Source organism: Periplaneta americana, chromosome 6 (genome assembly GCF_040183065.1).
Source record: "Periplaneta americana isolate PAMFEO1 chromosome 6, P.americana_PAMFEO1_priV1, whole genome shotgun sequence".
Classification (NCBI taxonomy): Eukaryota; Metazoa; Arthropoda; class Insecta; order Blattodea; family Blattidae; genus Periplaneta; species Periplaneta americana.
The window spans coordinates 124,954,367-124,973,795 of NC_091122.1; the positions used below are offsets into that span (position 1 = coordinate 124,954,367).

Here is a 19,429-nt window from a genome sequence, read left to right on the forward strand (position 1 = left end):
GACTTCTGACAATTATTTGAAACGGTGGGAAGAAAGGTATTACAGAAACAGTGAAATCATTTGATTTCAGATTATTTACATTAGACAGCTTATAATGTGAAAACGGTATTACAACTATTGCTTTCAGATTATTACTTATTATTAAAAAATAAATGCGTTTTTCTTCATAGAACGTATTTGTGTATGTGTACGTATTATAAGGTGTTCTAGAAGAATTGTCTCAAATATCAGGGATATATTGAGGAATTGATTGCAACAGTTTTTGAATTGGAATCCACATTTGCTGATGCCAAGCTAATATGCTGTATACAGTAGAATGTTCAAAAGTGTCACTGTCTGAAACGTGACCCCAAGATTATGAGCAGTGTTCTCATGCTTAACTTTGAAGTGTTTCCACTGCTTAATTACGTGTGTAGTGAATAAAATTATTAGTGTTTTGTTATTTGTCATTGTCGTGGTCATCCATCATGTTGTGGATATAGAAAATCTGTTCTATTCTCTGGTGAATTCTTTTTCGTGCTGATTGTTACATGATTCTACATGTTGTAAATGCAGAGAATCTCGTTTTTCTGTCAGCTCTGGTGAATTATTTTGGACGGTTTTCATGCCGATTGTTACTCAATCCTGTGTTGTGAATTATTTGGAACGTTTTCCATGATGATTTTTATCTGATCATACAGAGAAACTGTTTCTTTTATTCTCTAGTAGTTTAGTGAATTTTTTCAACCTTTTATCGTGCTGATTTTTATTCATGAGGAATATGTATTCTATACATTCATTCTATTTCATGGGAATTTTTTCAGTTACACTACACATAATTACAATGTGTATCACTGACCTCTGCAGAAGTGTCTCCATAGTTTGACAAGTAGCAGATAAGCTAATCACAGGAAGTCAGAAGAGAACTAGCCTTCCCTTTCAGTTCGAAAAATAACTAGAAAGTCTATTTCACTATACACGCAATTTAACAGCATAAATATATTAAAGTCAAGTGTGCATGCTCACACACGCAAATGTGCGCATAGTTGTGGGAAGGATACATTTCAGAAGTCATAGAGCTTTTATGTTATTAATAGTTGTGGTGTCTGTATGTTCGTTTTATTTCCCTGTGTATCCCTCATTAGAAAAAGTTTATCTTGATGTAATGTTATCTGTCTGTCATTTGTTTTTTGCAGAGCTTCCACGACCTGAACTAGGTGATTTATCTGATCTTGCACCAGAGAAAACAAGTAGTCCAACTCAGTTGGGTCTAAGATATCCTGACATCTGTCAGTTAGACACAATTGAAGTTGATTTGGTACCTGAAAAGAAGGGCCTGTTCCTAAAACACGTAGAATACCAAGTATCCAGCAAGGTAAGTCATTCATCTTATTTATGTAAACTTAGTGAAATTTGTGATTAGTAAAGATTGTGTTAGGACAGATTTTCTTAGAATACATTAGTTTCCTTAGCTACAGAGACATTTTTATGACATGAGGCGAGCAAACGGCGAGTCATTGGCAGCTTGCTCCCTGCATGGGCTATTAGAGGTGTGGCATAGTAGATCCTCACTCGCCATATGGCATTCGCTGTAGTCACAAGTTGTGTTACAAAAGTCTTATCTCTTCAAGTGTACAAAGTTAGTGTATAAAGTTTAGTGATTATTGTGTATTTAGGTAATGCCTACCAACAAATTCTCATTGTGCAAACATGTGTATATGTACAATATTTACATAAAAGGCAGAAGGTCGTGTGCGAAAACAATAAAATTTCCAAACAGATCTGTGCCTTCTGCCAAAACAATTACAAGATCTGCTAAAAGATTTAAAGACGCAGGTTAGAAGACGTGCTAAAAGATTTAAAGAAACAGGCTAGAAGACTCGCTAAAAGATTTAAAGAAAGAGGCTAGAAGACTTGCTGAAAGATTTAAAGAAACAGGCTAGAAGACTCACTAGAAGATTTAAAGAAAGAGGCTAGAAGACTTGCTAAAAGATTTAAAGAAACAGGCTAGAAGACTCGCTAGAAGATTTAAAGAAAGAGGCTAGAAGACTTGCTAAAGGATTTAAAGAAACAGGCTAGAAGACTCGCTAGAAGATTTAAAGAAAGAGGCTAGAAGACTTGCTAAAAGATTTAAAGAAACAGGCTAGAAGACTCGCTAGGAGATTTAAAGAAACAGTCTAGAAGACTCTCTAAAAGGTTTAAAGAAACAGGCTAGAAGACTCGCTAGAAGATTTAAAGAAAGAGGCTAGAAGACTTGCTAGAAGATTTAAAGAAACAGGCTAGAAGACTCGCTAGAAGATTTAAAGAAAGAGGCTAGAAGACTTGCTAAAAGATTTAAAGAAACAGGCTAGAAGACTCGCTAGAAGATTTAAAGAAAGAGGCTAGAAGACTTGCTAAAAGATTTAAAGAAAGAGGCTAGAAGACTCGCTAAAAGATTTAAAAAAAGAGGCTAGGAGACTTGCTAAAAGATTTAAAGAAACAGGCTAGAAGACTCGCTAGAAGATTTAAAGAAAGAGGCTAGAAGACTCGCTAGGAGATGTAAAGAAACAGGCTAGAAGACTCGCTAGAAGATTTAAAGAAAGAGGCTAGAAGACTTGCTAAAAGATTTAAAGAAACAGGCTAGAAGACTCACTAGAAGATTTAAAGAAAGAGGCTAGAAGACCTGCTAAAAGATTTAAAGAACCAGGCTAGAAGACTCGCTAGAAGATTTAAAGAAAGAGGCTAGAAGACTTGCTAAAAGATTTAAAGAAAGAGGCTAGAAGACTCGCTAAAAGATTTTAAAAAAGAGGCTAGGAGACTTGCTAAAAGATTTAAAGAAACAGGCTAGAAGACTCGGTAGAAGATTTAAAGAAAGAGGCTAGAAGACTCGCTAAAAGATTGAAAGAAACAGGCTAGAAGACTTGCTAGAAGATTTAAAGAAAGAGGCTAGAAGACTCGCTAAAAGATTGAAAGAAACAGGCTAGAAGACTCGCTAGAAGATTTAAAGAAACAGGCTAGAAGACTCACTAAAAGATTTAAAGAAACAGACTAGAAGACTCGCTAGAAGATTTAAAGAAACAGGCTAAAAGACTCGCTAGAAGATTTAAAGAAAGAGGCTAGAAGACTCGCTAAAAGATTTAAAGAAACAGGCTAGAAGACTCGCTAGAAGATTTAAAGAAAGAGGCTAGAAGACTCGCTAAAAGATATAAAGAAACAGGCTAGAAGACTCGCTAGAAGATTTAAAGAAAGAGGCTAGAAGACTCGCTAAAAGATTTAAAGAAACAGGCTAGAAGACTCGCTAGAAGATTTAAAGAAACAGGCTAGAAGACTTGCTAAAAGATTTAAAGAAAGAGGCTAGATAGAAGACTCCCTAAAAGATTTAAAGAAACAGGCTAGAAGACTCGCTAAAATATTTAAAGAAACAGACTCAGTGAACAATCGAAAATCAAACAGAAAACTTGGTGTTCTTACAGAAAAAAAATTAGACGAGATTGGTGAAAGATTGGAACATATCCCTAAAAAATCTCTAAAGTGTTCAGCACAGGAAACTGTACTTTCTCAGTTCTCTGCAAGAAATGCAACAAAATTATTGAAACTGAAGCCGTAAAATTTGAAGAGTGCAAGCATTAAGGCAGACAGACCCTGATAGGAGAGTGCAATTTTGTAACTGGATGTTGGAGAAGGTGAATTCAGGAGAAACACCATTGCATAGTGAGAAGATAGGGGTCTGGTGTGGAATGGACATCACATTATTGTTTTTTTGTTTTTTTTTTTTTTGGAGAGAATATAGTTAACAATAAAAGGTATTTCCAGTTAATTATCGACCCCTTCTTTGACGAACGATTGTCAGTCTATTTCCAACAAGATTTTGCGTCTGCTCATATAGCTGCCATGTCATTGAGGGAATTATTTCATATTTTTGGTACGAGGCTAATAAGTAATAATTTGTGGCCCAGGTCTAACACCCTATGATTTTTATAGGAAGTTAGGGTTTATAGGAAAAATCTTCATTCTATAGATGAACTAAATACTATATACGAGAAGAAATTGATGCTATCAATGATGTGGAACTTCAGTGTGTTGTTCATTCGTTTATCAGAAGATGTCAGTTGTGTGGTGGCAGATGGCCATTTTCAGCAACGACTGTGAGCATGAAGTCCAGATTATTTAACATCTATTGTTAGCACTGTTATGTATTGTAGAAGTGCTGGAGAAATGGTTATGTGCTCACAGAAACCACGCTAGCAATGGGCCATGAGTCACCTACCACCCACCATTTTCTCGCCTCACGTTATAATAATATCTCTGTACCATATAACATCAGCTCTCTATTAGGCCTATCTTATTGTCATCACTCTGTAAAGAAGTACTAGACCTTGCCAATCAGACCTCTCTCTAAAATAGCAGGTTCATATCTGATTAGCCAGCTGAGCTGAAAACTAAGACAGAAAGAGAAATAGAAACAGAAAATGTTTTGGTACTTCAGATTATGTTACGATTTCATAAAACCTACTATAGTTTTGATTCTGGAAGTTGTTCCCTGGACTTTAGTGGTGTGTGTGATGTTGGCCATTTGTGTTCTTTTTTGTGTTAGAATTTTTACATCTCAGAAGCTATACTTCCTTGCACATCCATGACTTTTACTTTACTGTATGTTTATATAGTTTTTATGTCCATACATTTATGCAAAATTGGATTTTGCCTTTCATAACTTATTCTGTTTTCAGCTTCCAAACACCAAATATATTTTGTGAATATCCCACTTCTAGTTGTCCGTTTTGCATCACCTTACTTCAGTTAATAGTTGTTTTTGGATTGTCCCTTTCTTCTTAACACTATTGTTCTCATAAATACTTGTGTATATCACTGTGTCCTTAACTTCAAAACAACCATCTCAGATTTTTTATTTTGTAGGCATTAGTTCCATTAGTCTTTCTCCATTACCATTCCATGTATCTTCTCTAAATTAAATACTTCGTCCTTATTTTCCTCGTTTGTTCGATCATTGAAGTCTCCCATCGTAATCAGTTTTAGTTATCTGCATTCTACTGACTGTATCTTGTGGTACTAAAAAGTTTGTTCTTGATTTCTGCTCTTTAATCTTCATTTGGAGCATAAACTGATATTACTGCTTTTTGTTTTTGCCTTGTGTAAATGTTACGAATTTCGTAAACTAGGTCACAAGACCTCTTGCCATCTGACCTCTCATCTACTTGACTTAATCATTTTCAGTGAACTATAGTGTCAGCTATCAGTTTAACATGTAGAGCATTTAATCATATACAGTAATAAAGTCTTCTTATGCAGATGTTTTTTCTTCTTCATGTATCAGCTTTCTCATTATATGAAGTACTGTATATAGATGTTAAAAATACTGTTTCAGTACTTGCACGGAAATACACTTTCAGCTTTTTGACGCCAGAAAATTGTTTTTTGGCATCTCGTTTGTCACCTGTACATAGTGATTTCTTCTGAACAATTGAACAAATATTTTTATATTAAATATCCGTGAGTCATTTTATTTGGGAATGATGCACATGAAATATATTTTTAGTAAAAGTTTGTTGGTCTTAAGTTTTGGAAGTGGGGAGGGGGGCAAACGACTATTCATTTCAAGATTCAGCAGACGATTTTCTTATTAATTTTTGTATTATATGAAATAATACATTTATTAATGAGAGACTGTGAAGTTACTGTCTTCGAAAAACGCATTTCTAAAATAATTATATATCGGTACGGAATTATTTAAACTTTTCATTGCAAATTTTGTGTAAGTTTTGAAAGCCCTCAGGCCACAGGGAGGGTAGGTAGCAGAGAACTCCTCATTGTTCAGGATCAGTTGTTCATGTATTATTGACCCTTGATGTAAACACATTTGTTACATGTGAGTGAATATATTTTTATATCCAAGTATAATCAGTTGTAAATTATTTTCCTCGAATTAGAAACAATTAGACTAGAGGTGTATTTGTTTTATGTAAATTTATACATAATTAATTACATTAGGCCTATGTTAAAGAAACACCTTTTTATGATGTTCAGAGGACGAAAGTTTTATTTGGGTGAACTTATTTCAATTTATGTACTTATATTCATATATGAGGCCTCACCGTCCTCATTGAATAATCAATGACTGTGAGTAATATTGTAGATACCTATTATTGGAGAAAGCTATCGGGTCCCGGTATAGTTCAGATGGAAAGAGCACAAAGAGCTGAGAGCTCCTGGGTTCGATTCCTGGTGCCGAAACGAATTTTACTCCAGTAATAGATAGTTACTTCAGTTTCTTTATATACATTCTTTAAATAATGATAATAATTCAAGAAAATAAACTGTAAGAAATAATATCATTCGTACAATGTGATAAAGGTACTGCATCATTATGAAATGCATAGAACGTGTAATGAGAAAGTATGTGTTATCTTCGTGACATTAATTTTTATATCATACATTATGGACTCGTGTGAGTCTTAAACAGACAAGACACAGCTTCTAGGTGTGTGGAAATAATATTTAGAATCCTGCTGAGATAATCCCTCCATACAGAAAATAACATATGCAGGAGAGTGCATAGTTTTTAAACTGACGTTATAACGGTAATATTATCTATTTCGCTCCAATAGATGACGCAATAGTAAGCACATTCCTTTCACGGTTGATCTCCTGGTTGGAGAACAGTATTATCTCAACATCTCAGAATAACTGCACCATAGTTGAAAGTGGTTGTCAATAAAAAAATACTGAAATAATCATGCAAATGTACTCAAAATTGTAGTAAACTGTGCATGGAAAAGTCTCTATTACTATTGTCGTCATTGTAATAGGAAAGAAATCACATGAATGAATGTAACTGTTGACGGATGTTTTGTAATGAAAGTGAGTGTAAAGTTTTTACTTTCTGAAACTTGCACGTCTTTAATTGAATAATGTTATAAGTCGCAAGATTTTACCAGTACCCATCCATAACAAGATCAATAAGTTGCACAAAATACAAATGTCATTACGATTTTCCTTCATTAAATGTTAGTCGAAATCAAATTTCTGCATTCTTAATCTTTAAAACTACAGATATTAGTGAAAGTATACATAAAAAGTAAAATACGTTTGCAAAATAAGTATTTCCCACTGAAATATACATTTATATCCTTGATTATGTGTATGTAAAATTGAGGAAGCTGTACGTAAGTTTGCCTATGTTCCAGATTCTTTTTAGAATATTAACAAATGCATGTATGTTATGTAATTTCTGTATATATTAAGCCTATCGTTCAAATACCAGAACTTAGGTACCCCCTGGTGGAGGTTTCAATACCTACAAGTCAGTTACATTTATTTACCGTCAGGGAAAGGCAGAAAACATATTTGTTTCGATACTTTATCGATAAATTGCAAAAAAAAAAAAAAAAAAAAAAAACCGTCAGGAGCAGAAGGACAAGTGATAAGCTCATCACCTCAAACACCACCTAAACATTAATAAACAGTAACTATAAATTCAGAGTATCCTAATTATCAGTATGATAATATATGTTGTACCCCAGGTGAGAGTAGTCTCACAGTGTATGTCTAGTACTAATTATAGTAAAGTCCTTGAGAAATTTGGAAATCCTAGATATTTTATTTTTTTGTTTCATTCGCGTAATTAATTCCTTTCTTCTATTTCATTTTCCATTTTTCTCATTTCCCTACTTTCTTCCTTCTCCTTTTGTTCTTTCTCTTGCCTCTCTCTCATTTTTCTTTCTTCTGTTTCTTTTTCATCTCGTTTCGTTTTTCCTTTTCTTTCTAATTGTTTTTTCTTTCTTCCTCCCTTTAGAGAATTGTTTTAAAATAAGAACATTACACATTACATATTCTTTATTCGTACAAAGATTTCACTGAGAGGAATTCTTTTTAGTAATCACGTTAGATCTGTGCTCTGTTCATTGCACATAAGATTACGCAAGTTGAACCAAATCAAACTGGATATAGTCAGAACGAATTCGTGCAGACTCTGGTTTCATCTAGCATATTCTCACCTGTAAACAAAAGCTCAGCAAGTTTCCGCAAAGACTTTAGATATTACATAATTTGTGCAGAGTGAAAGTTGATGGGATTTTTTTCTCTTTATTCTTGAACTTTCACTTGCAATATGTTGCTCACAATGACGAGTTGCGTGGTTACTTCTAGCGTAACTGAACTAACCTTGAACGAGAATAACATGCACATCAGTAATTGAAAGTTGTTCAGTTTATTCAGTTGTAACAGGTGCTTATTACTATAAGTGGCTTTGTAGGTTAAGTTTGCATGGAAATCTGACTTCCATGTTTGTTTATTTAGTTACGCTATTTGTTTATTCCGCTATTCCGTGTTTAATTTTGAATTTCGTGAATAAATAAGTCGCGTCGATCGTCTGTGATGAAGAGTATAATATGAAATTTGAACTTAGTAATTTGTCGTAGCCTAGCAAATGATATAATAATTGAATTAAGTAATGAGCATTCTAGAACCAAAATATACTGCCACTAAGCTCAAATATTTGCAACAATAATATTTCTTTTGATTTGGTTGGCCATTTTACATTGAAGTATATATGTAAACGCACATTTATATGGGAAAATATTTTTCATGCATACCCTATTTTTCTACTTCTACAAGATGATGCTGCTTTCGCTAATGTATGTCCCTTTCGAAAGCTTGGATATATTAAAGAAAAACGAAATATCGTATTATGGTTATTGTTGTTCAATAAACTGTCCGAAGACAGGTTTGAACTTCATAAGCGATATCAATAAGGCATAATTCATGATGCAACAAAGCCAGGAATTTATGGGGTAGGATGCGCAGTTTTTTTCCCCTTCCATTGTTTACATCATAATTCATATTACACTAATCATACTTCAGATCGTGTTATGGTATTGGCCACTAAAAATCGTAATATATTTAATAACGTATTCATGTTTAAGTAAGTTGGTAACTACATTCTTGTCCGTTTTGAAATGCATGGTTACGTTAATGTCTTGAAATAGGCCTACCCTTCAATAACTGACGCAAAAGTTTCAGTGAAAGAATAGTACATTATGCAACGAGCCTATCATGGTAGTAATTAAGACGCGAGTATGTTTGTTTATGAAACGAGCGCAAGCGAGTTTCATAATTTTCATACGAGCGTCTTAATTACCATTATAGGCAAGTTTCATACGACTTTTTATGCTCGACCATATTTCTAACTTGAAATTATTCATAAGTATTCATGTTATGGTTATCTAAGTAAGGAGCGGAACTGACCTTCTAAATTGTGAGATGTGCGCAGACGCGAAAGTATTGATTTTTTTCCGAGGAATGAATGTCATTGACCTTGATATAATCTAGAGAATAACATGAACATTAATCTTGATATAACCTGGAAATTGACTTAGAATTGAAAAACGTGATGACAAATTGAATTTATTTGAATATTATTTACAATTAACGCTAATTATTATAGTAACAGAACATAACCTTCTGCGACAGTATTGGATTTCCAGCCTCCATGACGTTTCGCTAGTTGTCTTTCGATTGCATATCCGAGAATAATTGATACTTGCGCTTTTATAATGCTACAATGGTGATATCTCATTGGCTGAACAACTGAACTATAACGAATAGATATACTTAACAACTGAACTATAACGAATAGATATACTTTAATGAGGTGCATTAAAGGGCTACTACCAGGTGTATAATTACTACATTTCGGCATGGTCGAGCATAAAAATTCTTATTGAACTTCATTATACACTAAGCTAAATATCTACTATTTTGTAATTAATTGCATGTTTTAGTGCCCAGTTTTAAATTTTTGCGGACTCTGTGCATATTTCAATATATTTTACACTTGTTCAGATTCCAGTTACAGTACATTTATTATGATACTGGTATTGTGTAATGAAATAGTGAAATTTAGCAACGAAGAAACATGTACATAGATTCACTACACTGATTGTATGTATTATTATTATTATTATTATTATTATTATTATTATTATTATTATTTATTTTTTTTTATTTATTTTTTTTTTTTTTTTCCATAAAATTATGCTACCTTTTTTTTTAAATTATGAATGACGACTACAATGAATTTCATGGAATTAAAAAAAAATGTAAATGTATTCCTGCCACAAGTTCGAATATTGATTTTTATTTTGAAGTGTTATTGTAAATGTTCACCTTTTTTTGTTAACAGAGATTTGGTTCTCTTGTGAGGAGACGGTACAATGATTTTGTGGCACTTCATGAGTTACTTCTTGGAAGATTTCCATACAGACTCATTCCTAAGCTACCCCCAAAGAAAATGGTTGGAGGTATGTTTCATTTACAAACATTATTACTGTTAATAAATCATGCAACTATTTTTATCATCGTCATCATCATCATTATCATCATCATCATCATCATCATCATCATCTTACTTTAGTATAAGGACTTATTTTTTTCTTCTATTTAATACCAATGTTAATACGAGTATTACTACTACTGCTATTGCTGTTACCACCACCACTCTACTGTGGCGACTGCTGCTGCTGCTTACCGCATTTTCGTGAATACCTCGCGCACAATTCTTCCGAAATAAAGTAAAAAATACGGGTTTGCGTCATATTCGAAATAAAGTTGGCAACATTGCCCGATTTTCCTCCACACAATTCCCAAGATGGTAGAGCATGCCAATATATTCCTCTGCTCGTTTCTTAAAATTGTTAAATGGTATTTGGATTAGCAGTACATGTGTCAGAATCAAGGTCAAGTGTGATAAGTTTATAGTTTGTGAGTCTTACATTTTCAATGGATTCGTGATGCATGGGCACATGTATCGCTCTCTCTTGTTGAAAATACCTTCAAAAAGTGTAACATCTCCAATCAGCTGGACAAAACAGAGAACAGTAAGTGTATGGAGATGTGAGTGAAGATGAATACCCGAGCGACGATGATGGTGATGACGAAAACAGTGCAGAATGAAGAAGTTAATAGTACTTACTTACTGGCTTTTAAGGAACCCGTAGGTTCATTGCCGCCCTCACATAAGCCCGCCATTGGTCCCTATCCTGTGCAAGATTAATCCAGTCTCTACCATCATATCCTACCTCCCTCAAATCCATTTTAATATTATCTTCCCATCTACGTCTCGGCCTCGAAGTTAATAGTGATAGCATGTATTTGTTATAACAAACCACGTAGTATGATACAAAATAAAAATAGATAGTTTACTGACTGACTGCTATTAATAATGCAGGATGTTATATAAACGGCCGAATAAGCAAGACAATAATTGACATGCATGCAGTGCATGTACATAGGATGGGTTTGAAATGCGCCCTGTGCCAGGATAAAATTTATTTAAAATTTATCGTTAACTGAACTCTATTTATGTTTAATTGTTTTTAATTTATCATGAATACATTTGTTGAAAGTATTATTTTTGTATATTTTTTTTCCCCTTTTCAACTGTGGGGTGCACGGCTTATTCGAGGGCATGGGGTATTCGAGAAAATATGGTATATTCTTCATCTCAGGTAGAGCGACTTGTAGTTGGTATGGAATACTGAGACCTAAAACTTATTTCATTGTGCGCCCAATAAATTGGAATCAGTCGAGGCAGTAATTCTTCTTCTTTTTCTTCTTCTTCTTCTATGCATTTTAAGTGTCGGGGCAGCCTTGTTCCATCCATTTCTCCCATTCCGATCTATCTGCATACAGTCTCTTCATATCCGCATTGTCTTCCCACACTTCTGTAGTTCTTTCAATCCTAAACTCCCAATTAATGCGAGAAAAGTTTTTCTTGCTCAGTTCTTCCTTCTACTCGTATCTCCATAACCTGCTTCCGTTTTCACTCTTCACCCATTCTGTTAACATGACTGTACCACTTCAGTTAACATTTCTCAACAACCACACTCATCCCTTTCTTCTGTCCTCATATTCTCGGATTCTTTCATCTCGAATTCTTTCTCTTCTGGTTTTTCCTGTTGTTTGCTTCACATACTTCTTCTCCATCACAATGAATTCACATACTTGTCCTGTAGTTTGCAAGACTCTCCGTGCCATACAACAAGATCTGGAGCATGAGTTGGTTTAACCCCCTGGAGCTAAACAATAGTTTCCAAGATACTTACATCTAGTTCCATCCAACTTAGAACACTGGGGCAGGATGTGTGGAGAAGTTTTTCTTCCTTATTGCAAAGCCTGCACATAGGGTCGTTAATGATATTCATGATTTTGAAGTGTTTTCTTGACCAGTAGTGACTAGTCAACATATCTACTACCATATTTTCATTCCTTCTGTTTAATGTTGAAAACGCTTGACTAAAGTCATTTACTTGTGTTCAGCGGACTCTCATTTCATTGAGGAACGACGCAAGTCCCTTCGAAGATGGCTGACACTAGTTGCACGTCATCCAGCACTCAATGGCGATCCTCTTCTAAGTTTCTTCTTGACATACACTGGTCCCGATGTCCAGCACAAGATAAGAGAAGTGTTTAGGCGTGTACCAGATGAATTCACCACTTCAGAACTGGCAGCACGTGCAAAGGTAAGGATGATGACATTAAGTGACCGAATTATAAGTTATATACACTAATTTCCCTAAAAATAATGCATACAATTTCCCTTTCACATGCATACCTTACATACAGTTCATGTGCTCGTGCATGTGTGTGTTTTTTTTTTTTTATCATTGTAAGGGAGTTGATAAAGTATAATGTAAGAATGTACTTACGTAATGTTGTTGTTTTCTAATGCCAGGCGTTTGACAATAAAGTCATTTGATCTCTTGCAGTCCAATATTTTTCAAAGATATTATCATGGCCAGCCACTGAAGCACAGATTTTGAGGTGTTCTGAATCCATTTCTTGGTTTGAGTTGCACAATGGGCAGTTAGGGGACTGATATATTCCAATTCTATGCAGGTGTTTGGCCAAACAATCATGGCCTGTTGCCAATCTAAATGCAGCTACAGACGGTTTTCGTGGTAAATCGGGAATTAACTGTGAATTTTGATGCAGAGAGTTCCATTTTTTCCCTTGAGATTGTGTTATCAAATTTTGTTAGTTGAAGTCTAAGTATTAGATTTAATAAATCTTTTCACAGAGTAATACATAGATTTAGTAACAGGTCTGTAAGTAGCAGTGCTGCCCTTCTTTGCTAAAGCATCCGCATTCTCGTTTCCCAGGATTCCACAATGGGATGGTATCCATTGGAATACAATTCTTTTATTGAGTGATATTAATTGAGAGAGCATTTTAGTTATTTCTGCTGTTTGAGATGAAGGTGTGTGTTTAGAGACTATTGATAGAATAGCTGCTTTGGAGTCTGACAATATAACTGTTCACTTATTGCAATGATTTCTCCATCAAAATTTGTTATTCCATACCCAAGAGATCTATAAAGTGAGAAGAGACAGCGTGTAACACCTGCACCGGCACCTTGTTCTCTGGCGATCAAGGATCCGTCAGTATATAAATGAATCCAGTTTTGTGGAGGGTACCTAATATTAATTGTCTCTAAAGACAATTGTTTTAGTATTTCAGTGTTTACTTCTGATTTCAGTATTTCTTCTGTTAAATTTAGATTATATTCTATATTTAATAGAGTTAAAGGGTTTGGTTTAATTTGTAGGTTTTCTTTTAAATTCAGGATATTGATTTTCTGTTTTAATTCTTGAACAATGGATATGAAACTTTTTTGAGTTTTCAATCTACAGAGAGGACTGTATGAATGCCAATTGTTTCCTGGTAATCTAATAACTTTTTCATATTGAATCAGTGCTTTTTCTTCTATTGTCATTTTGATGCTGTTAATATTAATGAGGAATCTCATAGAATCTGTTGGAGTTGTTTTGATTCCACCAGTAATGAGTCTGAGAGCTTGGTTTTGAACATATTCTATTTCGTTTATGAAAGGTGAAGTAATTAAAATTTCTCCGCAGTATGTCAGCACTGGCTGTATAAACATTTTGTATGTAGTGTTCAAAGTATTCCTAGAGCATCCCCATTACGTAATGTAGACAGGGATATAACTGATGAGTTTATTTATGTATGTGTTCTGCTAAGCAGTCATGACACAATTGTGAGAATGCAGTTACTGAAGTCTTTTAGGCTTATTTAGAAAGTATTGAATATTTTTGTTAAGTTAATCTTCCAATGGAAAGCCCAGTTACGTATTTTATTCTTCTTCCTCTTCCTCTTCTCTCTCCTCCCATTCCTCCTCAAAAACTTCGTACCACACTGAGCTATGTAAAAGTCACAAATATAAATTTGTATAATCTTCTATTTATTGGTATTGTGAGGGATTTGTTAAGTGCCAGTTTGCTTATGCTGAATCAAAGAAATTGTGGGGAATTATTTCTGTTTATTGTTTTATATCCTTTGTTGGAGTCCTACTTAATTCCATTCGTTCATTTCAAATTTAAGCTATTATTATTGTAATGGTTTTATTTTATGTTTTGTGAAATAATGTTTACTAACGAATAAATAATTGTCCACTAGGAATTGGTACCGCCTGAAACACATACAGAATTTGCTAACAGCAGAGATCAGATTAGAGTTATACTCAATGGAATCTCACGTCTAAAGCAAATTGCTGATGTCTTGGCTTTAAGATCACATGGGTAAGCAATACTTACATTATTAGCTAGTATTGATTTTTGTGTGAGGAAGAAAGATAAATTTACTGAGGCATACTCATGTTTCAAGTACAGAACTTGTGTATAAAGCTGTATTTTAGATGTGCAGGGGAATTAAAGTTTAGTTGGTATCATTATATGAAGATACTGTGTTGTTAACTGTGTTTACTAGAAAAAAAAAACGTTTTGTCTGGTATGATTGGAGTTCGTGTTGCTGTGGAATTATTTGGCACTTTTTTTTAAAATACACATTTTAACATCTTTGTCATATTGCATGTGTAGGATCTTTGGGTATTTATTATTAGGCCATGAACTATTGTTCTGATTCTGTTTCTGTTGTCATTTATTATAAATGACTTGCATTCATTTTTAACCCCTGTAGTAATAATAATAATAATAATAATAATAATAATAATAATAATAATACTTACTTACTTATGGCTTTTAAGGAATCCGGAGGTTCATTGCCACTCTCACATAAGCCCGCCATCGGTCCTATCCTGAGCAAGATTAATCAGTCTCTACAATCATATCCCACCTCCCTCAAATCCATTTTAATATTATCCTCCCATCTACGTCTCGGCCTTCTCAAAGGTTCCGGATCCGCGCAAACGTGCTACATGCCCTGCCCATCTCAAATGTCTGGATTTAATAGTCCTAATTATATCAGGTGAAGAATACAATTCGTGCAGTTCTGTGTTGTGTAATTTCTCCATTCTCCTGTAACTTCATCCCTCGTAGCCCCAAATATTTTCCTAAGCACCTTATTCTCAAAAATCCTTAACCTCTGTTCCTCTCTGAAAGTGAGAGTCCACGTTTCACAACTATACAGAACAACCAGTAATATAACTATATTATTATTATTATTATTATTATTATTATTATTATTATTATTATTATTATTATTACCATTTTTTCGTAGACAGATATGGTTTATCAACCCCTTTAAAATAATGTATCTGGAGATGGGAGTGTAATTTGAAATTCAGTGAAGGGATGAAGAGGTGGAACAGAAAATTTAGTCAGCAGAGCTTTTGATCTTCCTCCTCGAAAGCTAAATGGACGTATTTTTCCTCAAAATCGCGTCTCCTGCACATATTATTCAAGACTGGAAGTTTTGAAATGAACAAACGGTATTATATTATCATATGCATTAAGAGAATTGAGACATGTGCTGGGAATGATTTTACACAATTAATATGTTCCATTGTACTGTGATATCTTGTAAAAAAAAAAAAAAATATTCATTGCAGGTATGCAGCTGATATGGCTGAATTAGGTTCACAATTAACAAGTCTAGCAAACGAGCCACATGGGTCTTCGAGTTGGGCCACAGGTGGTAACAATGTTTGGGCTGACATGAAGAAAGGATTTCATATCATATCGAAGTAAGTAATATCTTTATTATACAATTTAAAAAATGGCGTTACAATTGCAACGACATTAATGTTTCAGTAGTAGTAGACAGTAATAATTTTTGTTCATATTCACAGGGAATTTGGGCTGCTGTCAAGTAAAGCAATGCAGCAAGCAGTGAGGGAAGAAGACGAGGTATGTGAGAGACTGAATTTGCTTCTGGATATTCTGATAGCCCACAGAGAGCTTTGTGAGAGGCACGAGAAAGGCGTTGCACAGGACCACAACAAAGCTCTGGCAAAGATGCTGTCGCTCAAGAAGAGGCAGATGCAGGGCGTCATTAAGGGCACAGATGTAAGTTTCAGTTCCAAATTTGGCTGGGTGTGTATGTGGGTGAATCTTCCAAATGTAGCATATTTCTAACCTCAAAAATTGTAAGATTCAAATATTTTCCAAAAAATTTGAAAAAATTCTAATATATTTATTTCAAGATCTTCTTTCCTTTAAAATTAGTGGTCACATACTTTTTTAAATTTAAGTGCCAGTTTTTGGGCCATAAAGTTTTAAGGGACTCTCACTCTGAGAGAGGAACATAGGTTAAGGGTGTTTGAGGATAAGGTGCTTAGGAAAATATTTGGGGCTAAGCGGGATGAAGTTACAGGAGAATGGAGAAAGTTACACAACGCAGAACTGCACGCATTGTATTCTTCACCTGACATAATTAGGAACATTAAATCCAGACGTTTGAGATGGGCAAGGCACGACACGAGCTTTGCTCTTTCGGGGTATTTTAATGTAACGTTTTTATGTATATGTTATTATTAAATAAATAAATAAATAAAAAAAATAAATGTAGCACGTATGGGCAGATCCAGAAATGCATATAGAGTGTTAGTTGGGAGACCGGAGGGAAAAAGACCTTTGGGGAGGCCGAGACGTAGATGGGAGGATAATATTAAAATGAATTTGAGGGAGGTGGGATATGATGATAGAGACTGGATTAATCTTGCACAGGATAGGGACCGATGGCTGGCTTATGTGAGGGCGGCAATGAACCTTCGGGTTCCTTAAAGGCCATTTGTAAGTAAGTAAAGTTTTAAGGTCCAGGAGGCTGACAGACAAAATACTCATACTTCTTAAAAGTGATGGCTACCAGTATATTGACACAATAGAAGTGAGACATTATTTTTTTTTCTATTTGTAAACTTCAAAAATGATTTAGAAGATGAATCTCACTTTCGTGTTTGATGTTTCCTTCCAATTTCTCATCTACTTCAGTACAATATTAAAAACCTAAGAATAAAATAAATTCTAACCTAGTCAGCAAAAATATCCCTATATTTTTTTTTTTTCCAGGAGGCTGACATTTAAAGCTCTGGATAAATTTACAAATACACAAAAAATGTGTAAATGGTGTAGAGTATTTTATAGACATCTTACATTAGACTTTTAAGTACGAAATGGTGGACCAAATAATTAAGAAAAAAATTATCTTGGTGTCGGGAGTCAGAAATTCTTATTAAAAAAATGGAACGGACAGTCCAGGAGGCTGACATTTAAGGAGTTCATTTTTTTTTGTCATAATTGTATGAATATGTGTACAATAATTTGAGGTGGGGAAATATAAGCCTACAGCCATAAAAGACGTGCGATTTTTTTCAGCCTTCCTTTAAGGTTAGTTTTTGCAGGAGTGTTGTTGGATTTCAAATTAACAGCATTTGAGAGATTCACCCATGTATCCATGCAATGTAAGTACCGTATGTGTATGCATGCATGCATGGATGTGTGTGTTTTTTTAATTGATACAGTAGCATGTTCCATTAATTGTAATACTACATGCTGTGAATGATTTGCATAAAAAATATTTCAGATAAATATACAGTATTTACAGCGAATATTTTCATAGTCCATATTGCTAACAAATGTATGAAACTCGTTCCGATTTTCTTTGTCACTTTGTGTTTTTGCATTGGCTACAGTCCTCCTTTCTGTAAAATATCTAGCATACAACTTTTGCGGCTGAGCATTGTTTCTCTGTGTTGAAGGGCAGGCTATATAAACATTTGTGAGATATACCATTGCACAAGGGAGACTTTCGGCATTAGCAATGCTTTCATGTGCTTCTTGATCTCTGTACTCTTGCTGTTGATTCCAGTACTTTTATGGGTAATCTGTCATTATCGGGGAATGGATTTTTAAGTACTGAAAGTTAAAAATGACACTGAGTGTACTTGACTGGATATGGTGTCGGTTAGAACCATTTTGAGTCCTTGTTCTCAACACTCTGAAATGTGACAGTGAAGAGTTGGGTGAAAAAGACTGGAGGATGAATCTAGTGAAGCTCACTTGCTTATTTGTATACAGGGTGTTAAAAAAAGTATTCATTATTTTAAGAGGTGGTAATATGCATCGAAACAAGAAAATAATGTCTCATGAACATGGGTCCTACAACACATACTTTCTGAGATCTGAACACTTGTTCATAGGAAGTGCTCAATGTGACGTCCATTCATGGCAATGCATTCCTCTGCCCTTCGGCATAAGGAATCACGCACTCTTTGAAATTGATCTGGTTGTTCTTGATAACCAAAAGTCTAGGGGATTTAGATTTGAGGAATGAGCAGGCCAAGGTGTGAGGCCTCCCCAACCAATCCAGTGGTCCTGAAATGTCAGCGTCAGGTGGTCACGCTCATTGCGTAAAAAATGTGCTGGTGTGCCATAATGCATGAACCACATCTGTAGTCTTTGCTGACATGGCACATACTCCAGCAAGGTAGGCAATACGTTAGTAAGAAAGTCCTGATAACGAGCCCCAAGTTAATCTCTGTGTAGCACGTATGGCCCTTAACTCTTTCTTACCTATAGATACCATATGGCAATAAACTTTATAGCATTTTTATACTTGTGTGTTACATATGAAGGTAAATTTTGCTGGATAACTTCTATTTCAATACATTTTCATCAATATAGTTTTGTTTCAAATGTTGCCACTCCCGTAACTTGGTCCTAATACAGCTGTTTGTTTCAACATGGATTGCTTGTAAATTTAATTTGGGTTAGAAAGGGTTAACCTATCGCCAAGAACACTTGCCCATACGTTGATTGAGAATCGGTGCTGATGCCTTGTTTCTTCAATTGCATGGGGATTTTCATCAGCCCACACATGCTGATTACGAAAATTCACAACACCGTCTCTTCTGAACCCTGCTCATATCTGCTACCGAACTTTTCTTTTCAGTATTCCTTGCGATGTATCAGTATTCCATGCCAGGGGTGTCAACTGCGGTATGATTATCTGGTAGCCTGCTGTATTGTAGGGCACGAAAATGCATTGTTATGAATGGAAGTCACATTGAGCGCCACCTCATGAACAAGTGTTCAGATCTCAGAAAGTATGTGTTGTAGAATCCATGTTTATTAGACATTTTTTTCTTGTTTTGATGCATACTTTTTTTTTAACGCTCTGTATAACAGTAGTATGGAATGGC

General features: G+C 34.8%; 1 protein-coding gene across 3 annotated transcripts in view; it reads left to right on the top strand.

Moving 5' to 3' along the window:
* LOC138701703 (sorting nexin-8-like) overlaps window positions 1–19,429 on the top strand; it is a 60,686-nt gene that overhangs the window by 17,376 nt on the left and 23,881 nt on the right. For all 3 annotated transcript variants that reach the window (XM_069828884.1, XM_069828885.1, XM_069828886.1), the window contains exons 5-10: window positions 1,176–1,354; window positions 10,157–10,274; window positions 12,292–12,494; window positions 14,449–14,570; window positions 15,839–15,973; window positions 16,079–16,295. In XM_069828884.1, coding sequence (XP_069684985.1) covers window positions 1,176–1,354; window positions 10,157–10,274; window positions 12,292–12,494; window positions 14,449–14,570; window positions 15,839–15,973; window positions 16,079–16,295 — 974 coding nt within the window. The remainder of the gene's footprint in view (window positions 1–1,175; window positions 1,355–10,156; window positions 10,275–12,291; window positions 12,495–14,448; window positions 14,571–15,838; window positions 15,974–16,078; window positions 16,296–19,429) is intronic.